Source organism: Podarcis tiliguerta (assembly GCF_965153285.1).
Source record: "Podarcis tiliguerta genome assembly, chromosome: 9".
Classification (NCBI taxonomy): Eukaryota; Metazoa; Chordata; class Lepidosauria; order Squamata; family Lacertidae; genus Podarcis; species Podarcis tiliguerta.
The window spans coordinates 29,233,811-29,247,074 of NC_139542.1; the positions used below are offsets into that span (position 1 = coordinate 29,233,811).

The 13,264-nt window shown below is 41.6% G+C and overlaps 1 protein-coding gene and 1 long non-coding RNA gene across 6 annotated transcripts in view; one reads left to right on the plus strand and one right to left on the minus strand.

Moving 5' to 3' along the window:
- Positions 1–13,264, minus strand: part of LOC310685429 — a 133,130-nt gene that overhangs the window by 103,449 nt on the left and 16,417 nt on the right. The gene's annotated exons all lie outside the window — the stretch shown is intronic.
- The window catches only part of LOC310685385 (uncharacterized protein), a 105,623-nt gene that overhangs the window by 74,119 nt on the left and 18,240 nt on the right, over positions 1–13,264 (plus strand). For 3 of the 5 annotated variants that reach the window (XR_014515156.1, XM_083457661.1, XM_083457663.1), the window contains exon 3: positions 11,809–11,915. Coding sequence is in view for 3 of the 5 variants with exons in the window: in XM_083457661.1 (XP_083313787.1) it covers positions 11,809–11,915 (107 nt within the window). In the remaining 2 variants the exon portion in view is untranslated. Of the gene's footprint in view, positions 1–2,543; positions 2,640–11,808; positions 11,916–12,991; positions 13,114–13,264 lie in introns of those variants that run through there. The other 2 variants (XM_083457662.1, XR_014515157.1) reach the window with 2 other exon arrangements.

Here is a 13,264-nt window from a genome sequence, read left to right on the forward strand (position 1 = left end):
AGGAACTTGACTAAGTCTGCTGTGCCAGCAGATCTTGGAGGTGATCTGACATTGGGCTTATTATGCAAGCATGTCAGGAAGAAGGATGCCAGCATATAATTATGCTGGCACTGCCTCAACTCTGGTGCAACTTCACTGATACAGAAGCCCTAAATGGTGATAATGGGATCATGCTGGGGAGGAGCAGCCCTTTCCAAACATGGTTTGTTGATATCTTAAACCATGGCTTGCCAATTTGTTGGGGCAGGGGGAGGCAATGGGCATATTTGGAATTTTAAGAAAGTGTCCATGGTGCCAATCACACAACGGCTGCTGTGGAGCGTGCGTGTCAATGGCTGCTGTTGCGGTGTGGCGTAACCCAAAATGGCTGCCACATCTAGTAGAGCAGAGAGAGCGATAGGCTGACAAAATGGTGTGGGCATGCCTCTCCTGACCCTGGTCTGGACAACAATGTTTGCTCAAAGGCAGAAAGTCTTTGCACCTTTACCCTGTTCAGAGTAGAAGGGAGGCTATCGAATCCTGACATCCAATGAAACAGGGCTACAGGAGTGGGGGCTGTGTTCAATACAGGAGAGACCAAGCAAGTGAAAACCGAAGCTGAGCAGGAACATTGTGCATTGTGAGTTTTTGAAGCCATATCTACTGAGATGTATGCACATGGCAGGCCTGCAGATTTGATGGTGGACCTGCTATTATATTAAGCATAGCCAGGCAGGATGCAGGGTTAAGATTGCAGCCAGCGTCATTTGGAAGAGAATCAAATGTTGAGTCTAATGGCAAAAAACTGTGATCAATGCAAATCTCCCTCCCCCCCCCGCCCCACCTTAGCTCTGTCAAAACAAATAAATTTCTGAAAGTGGAATGTACATACTGAAAGCTACCCTTGGGTTGTCTGTCTCATATACTGATTAGCTACATGAGAATTTGCTAAAGTAATTACCTCCTAGTAGTTGGCAATTACCATGGCAACCTCACCATCACAAGATAAATTCAGCCGTTAATGAAAGCACCACCACCAATGTGTCAACTCTGAAACATACATTATATGCCTCAAAAAAGAAAAAAGAAGAACCTTTGAACAAAAGCCTTTCCTGACTAAATTGGAGTAACAGGTAGGCAGCATGCAAACTGTAGGACGGCCCCGAATCAGACAAGAGAATGGATGGTTTTCATCCCCCCCCCCTTCACTTTTCTGAACCCAGAATCTGTGACAGGTTAACAAAAGGCATCTTATTTCAACTCACACAATTGTACCTAATACTTGCCAAAAGTGGTTTTAACCAAGGGACAAGGCAAATTTGCAGTGATTTAAAGCAATTTATTTGTTCCATCTGAATATTGTGCAATAATGTAGGTCTTTCAAATACTACCCTTCTAATCTTAAGTTCAGTTCTGCACATTTCCACTTCGGTTTGCGATATTCTTTTAAAAAACTCCTTGTGAAAACTAGTGCGAATTCTTCCTTATATACATGCATAGCCCCTTGGGCTTGCTGATTGGTTCGAATCTATGCAACAGGGTGAGCTCTTTTTTGGGGGGGGCATGTAAATCTGCTGAATACACACAGTTTTGAAAAGCAATTTATTCAAATGGGATGCATTTTTAATGTTCTTTTCACTAACATGCATGTTAAGACAAATTTTACCCCAGTATGTGTATTTTGGTACACATTACTTGGTTGGAGAACAGCACTGCAAAATTCATAGAAATACGAATTTCAATAGATGGTTTTGTTTTTGTTCTCATTTTGCATCAGAAAGTGAAAATGAGGTAGGTTTGCCTTTAAATGTGACCTGAATCAAATTTCTCCCCAGCCCCTACTCAGAACAAACCTGTGAGCTAAGTTAGGCAGAGAGAAAGTGATTGTGAGGCCCAAGCTCTTTGGCTAAATGTGATTTTTGTGTGGTTTCCCTGCCTTCTTATCACTCATCCTTGCCTTTCCTTACTGCTTGATGCACCAGCTCCTGGCAGCCTTGGAAAAGGCCCAATTTGCCCCAGGATTCAGGCCTTGGCCAAATCCGGTGCACAATTTTAATAGATCCATGATAGATATGGATTGTGACTAATGTGCTGTGTAAACTACTTCCCAAACCGAAGGTGGGAGTGTACTGAATCCAGAGTAAATGGTTGTGTGTACACAGCCTCTGTATTCTTTCCAAAGGTCTTACTTTCCAGATATAAAGAATTCCTTAATGTTTTCCAACGAAACATGTTTCTTCAGGTTGATACAGTGAGCAAATTATGATGTCGCCCGCAGTGTTTCTTTTCCAATGAAGCTGCCTGTGGGCAAATGTTGGCGGGGTGCACATAAGAGGAGTAAATAAATAAATATTTACACTCCTCTTACTGTTTGCAGGAATAAGGTGTGGAGTATGTACCCAGCTTTGCCATGACTCCATTGTTTACAGTGAACTGATGGAGGCCAAAGGTACAGCCTTGTTTCACGGGGGGGGGGGGGATTTGGAGAAACTGTGAAGTCACAAAACATGCATTTTGTGGTATACTACTATGACATGCCCCTTACTTCTCCACATGCTTTTCAGGAACCCAAGATTACTGCCACCAGGTTTAGTTTCCCCTGGATAAGAAAGAGCTGGAAGCCTATCCTGTCTTTGCAATTTTTCTTTCATTTACATATAAAACAGACAGAGCCTACTAGAAGTAAGTAGATCCCCATAATAATAATAATAAGGCAGCAAATCAACAGGTTGTGTTTGTGGTTCTCAAAACAACAGCATAGATCTTTAGGGGGGTACCCTCAAGTCCATTTGCTTCCAGTCAAGCTAAACTCCTATCTCTCCCCACAGTCTCATTTAATGCCTCTTTATGTTCACCTTATGTGATTGATAATATTCTAAAGATTATGCTCATCTAGAAACATTGGCCAAAACTGGCCCAAGCCAAAAGCTGGGGTGGAGAATATTTTTCAGCCTGAGGGCAAAATCCCCTTATGACAACCTTCCAAGGGCCATAGTGTATTTCAGTCGTGGTGCGGCCAGAGGTAAAAGTAGGCCGCATCAAGGATGTGACTCTTGTGTTTGTATAGTGGCATACATTTCAACCACACAAAACTCAGGGGTTTCTCTGCATATCTTCCTCTACCACCATCCTCCGTCCAAGCAAGGAAGAAGCATTATCACAGTTCAAGGACATATTCCAGCCAGGCAAGAACACTTCAGGTTGTACAACAAGTCCACTGATGAGTGTGACCTGAAAGGAGCAGCTAGAGAAACATGTGGGGCACATTTGGCCTCAGTTTCTCCACCCTATAAGCCCTTTTAACATATCTGTGTGTGCATGCAAGTGATATAATTCCTTTTTAAAGCAACGCAATAACAAAGGCCCAAAAGCATAAAACTACCTCATCACAATGTTATTGAAACTAAACTATTTGTTGTTGGAGATTCAGAAATATCAATCTTTTCCACCCTTACTAAATACAACTCATGCATGGGAAATCAATTATTCAGCCACATGGCTAAATTAATCACAGAAGGGAGCAGTCAAAAGCAGTGTTTGCTATAGCGTACGATATAATGTTACACAATTACCCAGGTGTACCACAGTGGCTTTTCACTCAACACCTCTGCGTATTACCCAGACACTGCCAGACACAGGATGCTAAACTAGATGAACGGGTTGATATGGCACCTCCATTGTTAACTAGATGTTTGGAAATTAAAACTCTTCATAGAAGTGCACACCTTAAAAACCTAACATGAACCGCACATCTTAAAAGCTAGTACCATTCAGTGTTAGTTGTTTGTAAGCATTTTAACAAAAGAATGCCCTCAGAATGCATGAAACTACTGTTTCGCCACTTGAACACAACTGAAAAGCAATGTATAGGGAAGCATAATGATTAAATCTGCTGAAGCAATTAGAAAGGTCTGCAGCTTGGTGGTAGAGTGTGTGCTTCACACACAAAAGGCCCCGTGTCCAGACTTTGACATTTCCAGCTGAGAGTTGGAAATCTCTCTTTCTGAAACCCTGGAGAACTGCTACCGTTCAGTGTAGGCAAAACTAAGTTAGATAGATCGTTAATCTGACTTGGTTTAAGGAAGGTCTCTGGATACTGACAAATGTGCACACAAGCCTTTGGAATGGAATGATGCTAAATAAATTTATGAAATTGTGCTTTTGCAAATAAACAATTTGATCCCCAATGGAGCCATGTGACTGGAAAAGAGAACTTCGGGGGGGGGGGGGAGAGATGCAAAAAAAGGGAACAAAGAACCAAACACCCACAGACATTTGCTTGCTTTCCTCTTTAGTTTCCACAGTTTCCAGCTATACAAGAACTTACTTGGGATGTAGGATGTGGGAAGGGATGTAATTTAAAGCTATTATACTTAGTGAAACAGTGCTTAGTGAGGACTGCAGGATTAAAAAATACTACTGTTTTTGTTGATGCTGTTGTCATCATCAACATTGGCTTTGTTCACGTAATTTATCTAACACACATCAATACTTCTAAATGAAATGTTTGCATTTCTATGAAAATCTTTGCCCATGCATTCAAAGATGAAAGCAGTGAGACTTACTGCAACTAAATAAAGTTCTCCCCCACTTTTCCCCTTATTGCATGGGGACAATCTATACAGGCTTCCATGCCACAGTAGTCAGTATTGTGCGTGGGCATGAATAGCCACAGCTTGAATTTGCAGGATGCCAAAGGCTGTGAAAAAATATACCTTTCCCAAAGGAATTTAAACAAGTGTGACTGAATGAAAAGCTCAAGAATTTGCCTTTCACAAGACTTCCTGTCCAGTGTCCAAAAGGTTTCCTGCCTGCTTTGCATTCAGACATATAAATCCAGTCTAGCTGAATTCAAGGTATATAAAATGCAGGCAGGTCTCCTGTTATGGGTAGGATCTCCAGGCGGATATAAACTGTCACAATCAATCAAAGTCTAGTGAAAAGGCTGCATTCCAGGTGGCATGCATAAGTTTGGTTGGAATCCCAATCTTTCTAGTACTAGGACTTTATATGTGAGAATCACTTCTTGCATTAAAAGCAATTGTGCATGGTAAGAACAATGTGACTACTTGAAAAGTATAGGATTCTGCAGACGAAGTAAATGCAAATGTGAAGGGCCAGATCTATAGCAACCGTCTATAAATTTCCTTCCATGGAATGAGTGGTAACATGGTGACTAAAATGATTGTTTGAAGCATGCACTAAATGATTTAGACATCATCGTTGTCTTATGATTGTTTCATGTTTATTTTCTAGGGGAAAGGGAAAAAAAAACTTGGGAAAAGGCCAAGGGATAATTCAGCAAGTTTCTTAACTAATGAGCACAATGGCATTATCAAGGACGTACAAATTTCATTGATTTTGGTGAGAGAAAATAAGCATATACTTATTTGCTTTACCTAAGTAGAAATCTAGCATGTGAAGGAAATGACTAGACTTCAACCCTTGACTCTGATATGCTAGCTTTCTATGATCAGATCATGGCAATCCACCCTATAAAAGTTGACCTAAGCCATAAGTCATTTTGCACATGTTTGGCATGTGTGTGGTTCAACACATGGCAGAGGAGTTTGCTGCCCTTGCCCTGACTTCTGTAGCCCTATTCAGGCATTCATAACAACGCTTAAATGAACCCACAAGGACAGAGAAGATGTGTGAATGTGCTAGCTCAGACCCTTACACAACTTAGAATCATAGAATCATAGAGTTGGAAGAGACCACAAGGGCCATCGAGTCCAACCCCCTGCCAAACAGGAAACACCATCAGAGCACTCCTGACATATGGTTGTCAAGCCTCTGCTTAAAGACCTCCAAAGAAGGAGACTTCAGGTAGTTGTGGAGGTACTTGCACATTTTGGAACCCTGATTTTTCATGCAAAATATGTGCATGGCCCTGCCTACCCCACAATCCAATATCCTTGCTGTTTTCTAAAGTCATTTCACTGTATTTGACTTAAGGATTAAGAACAGCCCTGCTGGCTGTCTATGGGAGGCCCCAAGAAGCAGAACGTGAAGACAGCACCACTCTTTCTCATTTGCAGATCTCCAAAAAAACCCTCACTCCCATTTCTCTCACTTTCTGCTATTTGCACATGCTAGAAGACTTGTATGTGGGAACTGCCATTAATTTGTTGGTGACACACATAGTTGTTGGTGACATAGTCATTCCTTTTCTGAGCATTCTGTGGTTTTTTTTAAAAAAAAGCTAAAATGCTTGGGCAATTTTTCAGTTTATTTACTTACTTATTTAGTTGCAGCATTTATGTTGGCAGCCCAATAACATCATTCTCTGAGTGACTCACAAAGATAACAGAGACATGGACTGAGGACAAATGCAATCCAAAATACAGAATGTTGGACCTGGAGATGAACTGAATGCTTGCCCAGCCAGGAAATCACAAAGCAGCACTGGGCATGTCACTCTTTCACCTTGCCATTAAGAATTTCCACTTTGTGGGTTTGTTTAGTTTAGAACAGGGGTGGGAAGACTGTGACCCTCCAAATGCTATCGGCCTCAGACAGCATGCTCAGTGTCCAACAATATCTGTGGTGTGTGGCAGGGCAGGGGAGACAAATTTCCTACTCTTAGGTTAGACTCCATTTATTCTTTTTGTGAGAGTGAGACTGGTACAGACGGAAACTTTTAAGCTGTTAAATCTAATCACTAACTCACACACTCAATCAATCAATCAATCAATCAATTAAGGAATTTTCACACCAAGCACACTTCCAAGCAATAAAATACGATATACTTGCATATTATCAGGCCCCATTGGGAACTTAAAATTATCCATTGATTCTCCTTTAAGGAACTGATTCTATTTGAGCATTGCTGTTGTTGTTTTTGTTTAGTTGTTTAGTCATGACTCTTCGTGACCCCATGGACCAGAGCACGCCAGGCACTCCTGTCTTCCACTGCCTCCCGCAGCTTGGTCAAGCTCATGTTCGTAGCTTTGAGAACACTGTCCAGCCATATTGTCCTCTGTCATCCCCTTCTCCTTGTGCCCTCAAACTTTCCCAGTGCTAGCTGAGTCTTTTTAGCTTGGTTGGTCTTAGCGCTGAGCTGAAACATTTTTACCTCCAGCAGCTGCAAACAGCATATGCGCCACCGGGGTGCAAAGATCCACCTAGCGCCCCCCAAATTTAGTTTAGCCGCCCCCAGATGAGAGTAGGATTGCCATACATCTGGAATTTCCCAGACATAGGCTGTATCTGGTTCTCAAAAACTGCATCTGGGTGGAAATATCTTCGAAAATCTGGACGCAGCCCATGTCAGTATTGTAGAAATCTCAATTTTCTTTTGAGATTTCACAAAAAAGCTCAACACTTTTCACTTTTTAAAATATGGCAACCCTAGACGGGAGTCCAGTAGCATCTGAAGGACCACAAGTTTCCCATCCTTGATTTATATTATTGCAAGCACCAGAAACAACAGCTGCACATGGGTATGGAAAGATGTGCAAAAGAGTGAAAGGTGAAAGTGGGCTTGTGAGTATTTTTGTAGCCCCTGAAATGATTACTTTAGAGAAAATCAAATGTCACATAAATGTAGAACCCAGATTTTACTCTCAGTAGCCAACTGCTATATTCATAGTTCCCTGCCATTATCTTCTGGCACCTTTTGAAATTACGAAAGCTACTGGCATCCTTTCTTATTATGAGGAAAGGTTTACATCCACTTTTCCCCTCTACTGCGAGAAGAAAGAAAGAATGAACTGAAATTATAATGTACTCTCATGCAATTTGGCTCTTAAAACTGTTCACTTTATCCTATGGGGGCATCATGCTAAGTACTTTCAAAAATCGAACGGGATATGTTATAGCTCAGAGCCCAACATTTAATGATTATTCATTCAACCAAAGAAACACTTTCCTAAAAATCCTGTCTGAGGTAGTTTGTAACCAAGACTCTGGTCATCTGGAAAATCGCTAATGGAGAAATGGACAGGTATAGGGAGAATCTGTTTTCTTACCCTTCCTTGCATTACTTAATTTCAAGGGATTTTATTCCACAGCCTTTTCTTTCCAGCTTGTTAATGCTTTGCATTTTGGAATGTGATCTTGATGGTTATTTATGCTCTATATCTCTCTCTCCCCCCCCCCCCAGGTATGCATTAAGCATCTGGAATCCATATGGAACCTTTACTTATTTAATTTCGTGGAGGCATCTTCAGATAAGAACAGGGAAGGGAACTGGGCTGACTGCAGAACCAGGAAGAGTCAATTGGCAGTCCTGGAAAAAGGACAAGAAACTCATCTTGCTTGTCCTCAGGGACCTAAGAATCTAGCCTCCTCAGCCACCTGGGTTTTTAAGCATTATTCTTGGCCTAGGCCTAGGTTTTTAAGCATTATTCTTGGCACTCAGTTTTAGAGTGGTTAGGGGACTTAAAGTTGCCCTTCATCCATCCTTGAAGTCTGAAGTCTATCTGCTATTACAAGAGAACACAAAGCTTGGGGGCAGGATATTATAAGCTTTCAAAAAAACAACAACACCTCAATAAAGGCACCACTCCTCCACAAAAAGGTTAATGACACAAGAAAATAACAGGAGTATCCTGGAAGATTATAGACAGCGGCTATGGGAGTTGAATTCATTTAAAGTAGGCTAGGTGTTCCCTTACCACCTCTTTTCCTATCTTGGGCTGCAGTTCCCTCCTTGCATCAGTTATTCTATTATCATCAGGTTGTACACTGCCTTCCTTTTGGGTGAAGACAGAGGCAAAGTAGGTGTCGAGTAGTTCCACCTTCTCTCTTCTCACCCAATAGCATTTCTCTATCTTCTCAATATTAGGCTGAGAGGCTATGAATGGCCCAAGGTCATTCAGAGAGCATCATGCTGGAGTAGGAATTTGAGCCCTGGCTTCCTAGTTCCTCAATCAACAGCCTCACCACTACACTGGATCTTTAATAACACATACACAGAATAATTGTATTTTCAGAAGTATATCACGGACATGTTTGTACAGCAGAAGGAGGGCATTTTAGTCAATATGGTACATTTTTGTTTTCTTGCAACTTCCAAAGTCAATTTTACATACAAGTTACCCATTCAGATCACTGTTTAAGTACCCTTTTCAGTGAGAGTGAGTAAGAGAAGAGCTATACTCTCAGACTGTTATGGTTTCTTCCTTTCACGAATTTAAATGAATTTCAGATTCCAGCTCAGTATCAAGCAAGTGTATGAATATGTTCCACATCTTCCTGAAACTGGCAAAATAAATTTGCTGTTGAAACTGATGAGAAAAAAAATGGGCCTGACAGACTGAATCTGGGCATCCTTTCCTGGCTTTCCCCTTGCCAAATCATGATCACTGAAAAAGCAATTCCTTCCCTCCTTGAATAAATGCCACAGAGCTGTTCCAACAAGAACAGCCACATAGACCACAGAGGAGGAGGAGCGCTTATGTTCAATAGCTTAGAACTTGTGTGCCTTAGAAAACAATGCATGCTGAAGAAAATTAGCTGATAGAACAAATATTAACACTTCATGGAACCGGGGACATGAATATTCATTGTGTGATAATTATAATATCCATTGATGGCTGGCATGTGTGAATGTGCAATTACAAATAAAACAGCACCGACAGAATATTCACATCATCTCAGTTGTTTCCAGTGGGTCATTCACATGTTTAGCTTCCAGTTCTCTATTAACAGTGATCAAATGTAGACAGTTCAGGTGATGTACATGCATGTTTGTAATACTCCTAGTCTACATCTATTTGTGAGGAGCTTTCTACATTCTGCAAAAGAGGGTGGAAGAAAGAGTAAGTGAAATGATATGTATTTACCTTTGGAGATGTACAGATCACCTCCCGTAGGGTGTCCGGCCTGTATTTGGAGTGTGTGCTATTGGCCTTAGAATGCAATCTTAACTCCATTTACCTTGGAGTAAGCCCCAACAAATGGGACGTGGGTGGCGCTGTGGGTAAAACCTCAGTGCCTAGGACTTGCTGATCGTAAGGTCAGTGGTTCGAATCCCCATGGCAGGGTGAGCTCCCGTCGTTCGGTCCCAACTCCTGCCCACCTAGCAGTTCAAAAGCACCCCTAAGTGCAAGTAGATAAATAGGTACCGCTTTATAGCGGGAAGGTAAATGGTGTTTCCGTGTGCGGCACTGGTGCTGGCTCGCCAGAGCAGCTTCGTCACGCTGGCCACGTGACCCGGAAGTGTCTTTGGACGGCGCCGGCTCCCGGCCTCTTGAGCGAGATGAGCGCGCAACCCTAGAGTCGGTCACTACTGGCCCGTACGGGCAGGGGTACCTTTACCTTTACCTAAGCCCCAACAAATTAATTGGGATTTCCAAGGAGACATGGTGACAATTGCAATGGAAGTTACATTTTAACTTACTTTTAAACTTTTGATAGTGTGTATAGGCTTTCTCTCCTGAAACATCTGGAGTAGTTCTATCAAAAACTCACTGTGAGTGCTCCTGGCCTGTGAAAATAAGAGGTTTAGATAATAATGATCACAGAATGGATGGTACAGCTTTCTAGTTGGGGGTTGGGCAACAGGGCCTTCTATTTCCTTTCAGCAGTATCATTCTATAACTCTCTAACACCGTCAATATGTTGTTACATCCTTAAGTATTTATGTTTTCAGAACAGGGGAAAAACATATTATGCTTTCAGAGTTGCAGGTTTGCTGTCTGTATAGCAGTAGACATCCCTTGAGAATCTGCCCGTTGTGAATATTTGCCAGTGTGAATTCAACAAGGGGTGATGAAACTCTCAATTCACATGCTTGAGTAGCTGACTAATAAAGAAAATGGAGGAAATTACACAACTTGTGTTCTCACGCAAAAGGAGGGCATCAGAAGGACTTCAGTCTTGAAAACAATACAGTGGTTGTTCCCACTATACCAAGGACAGAGGAAGAAGCAATGTGTTTAAGCTTCAGGAAAGTGTACGTAGCTGAAGCAGGAGAAAATGACTTCCTAACCATATGAACAGTTCAGTAACAAAACAGCCTTTCTTGGCAGGTTGTGAAATCTCCATTCTGGGAGGTTTTCAGGGCATGTACTAAATAGATATGGATTGTGGATAATTTGGATTTAGGATATCGTGAGTTTGGGCAGAGTGGCAGAAGGAAGAGATGGATCAATTTACCTATGGAAGCTCTTTATAATTTGGAATAATTCCAGCCTGGAATTCTGGCAACTGGATTCTTGGATAAGAGAGTATGGGCTTCTACACATTCATTCATCTGATACAGTTCTCTTCAGAATACAGATTGGTCTCAGTATAAAAAAAACACAAGCGTATTTTGTAGTTTTACTGTTGTGGCTTTGGAAATAATTTTATACTGATTTTATACCAATCTCATACATTTTGGGGTTCTATTTGGGGAGATTGGATTGGGTTGTGTTTCCTTGTTGTACTGCTGTTTGCCACCTTGGGTGGACTTGGTGCAGAAAGACAACTTATAAATACTAAAAATAAATAAATGAAAATAACAGGGGATCAGATTCTGCCTAGCCTTTTCCCTGTCATGCTTACATTCTGTATTCAAGAATATTTTATTGATGAAGGGAAACACTCCAACATGTGATCCCTGACACAGAACTGGATTCAGAAGGGGCATAGTCCCAGGAGAGCCCCCCCCCCCACCGCCTCGCGATGCTGGAGATAAGTTATAGGAAACAAAATATGAAAGCTAACGCTGTTTTAGCTGAGGAGATCTCATAATGGTGCTCTTTAGTAAGCCAAGAGAAAAATAGAAATGTGCAAACGTTGGCATTTTACAAAGCTATTCTATCCTTTCTCTTCTCTTTCATGAATGGTGACACTGAAGCTCGTACCAATACTGTGTTGACGTGTTCAATTTGTCAGGTGTCCAGGCTGCCTTGATGGAAATGGTGGAAGACAAGCTGAGCTACCTCAGGGATAGAAAACAGCCTCTCTCTAATTTTATTGGCTTTGAGGAGAGGAGTTTCTGGGTAAGTGATCTTTTTGTCAAATGTGTGCAATACAAGAAACAAGCATCTAAGACAGCTGAAGGACACAGGAGATGTTGCTGCCCAAAAAGGTAGGAAAGAAAGGAAGATAATTAAGAAGAAGAAGAAGAGTTTGGATTTGATATCCCGCTTTATCACTACCCGAAGGCGTCTCAAAGCGGCTAACATTCTCCTTTCCCTTCCTCCCCCACAACAAACACTCTGTGAGGTGAGTGGGGCTGAGAGACTTCAGAGAAGTGTGACTGGCCCAAGGTCACCCAGCAGCTGCATGTGGAGGAGTGGGGACGTGAACCCGGTTCACCAGATTATGAGTCTACTGCTCTTAACCACTAAATCAAATGCCACTAGTGTTTTTTAAAACAGCAAGACGCAAAAGGTGGAAAAACCACATCTCAGGTAGAGCACCTGCCCTGCAGGTACAAGGTCCCAGGTTCAGTCCCCAGCATCTCCAGATAGGACTAGGAAAAGCACCTGCAAGAAACCTTGGAATCTCACTCCCTGTCACAGTAGACAATATTGGGCTAGATGGACCAATGGCCTCACTTGTTTTAAGGAAGCTTCCTATGCTTTGAAAACCCATCAAAGATCACAGAAACCTGCAAATAAAATGGGAAAGTAGTAAAGGGAGGCTCCAAAGGTGAAAAGTACAGTAGTAGTATAGCCAAACAATCCTGACAGATGGATGTTTTTCAGTTCTCACTTTGCTTTGGAAAGTGGAATTTAGGGAGGTTTACCTTTAAGTGCAAACCAAATCAAGTTCTTCTCAATGTCTAATCATAAGGAAAGAATTAAAAGGTGTAGTCTTTAAAGTTTTGAGGATGCCTGGGTTCAGCAATGATTTAGGTTTAGGCAATAATCCTATGCAAAACTGACCTGGGAGTAAGTCCCATTGAACTCATTAGGGGCTCCTTGTGAGCAGACATACACAGGACTATCCTGTTAATGTAATTGAATATACTGATATAAAGTTTTAGAAAGCTATCCTTCTGAAATCTTTAGTTTTCTTACCATCATCAGGAGCGTATATTTCATTTTCTTCTCTTTCTTCTTCCCCAAAGAAATCAAAGAAACCCTTGGCTGAGAAACTTGGTGAGGATATTAGGGTAGATATTGCAAAGGGAATAGAAACTTTTAAGAGGCTGTTAATTTTATGATGGCAACATACCCTGTTAAATCTGAGGTAATACTTGACTCTTTGTTTTAGTCTTTTTTGTGTTTGTGAAATACTGTAATTTGAGGTAATTTTGTGACTGAGCATATTGTTGCCTCAAGGTAACAGAAGCTAGCTCTGCTTCCTTTATAGGGCTCATGATTATGGACTTCCTGAGGAG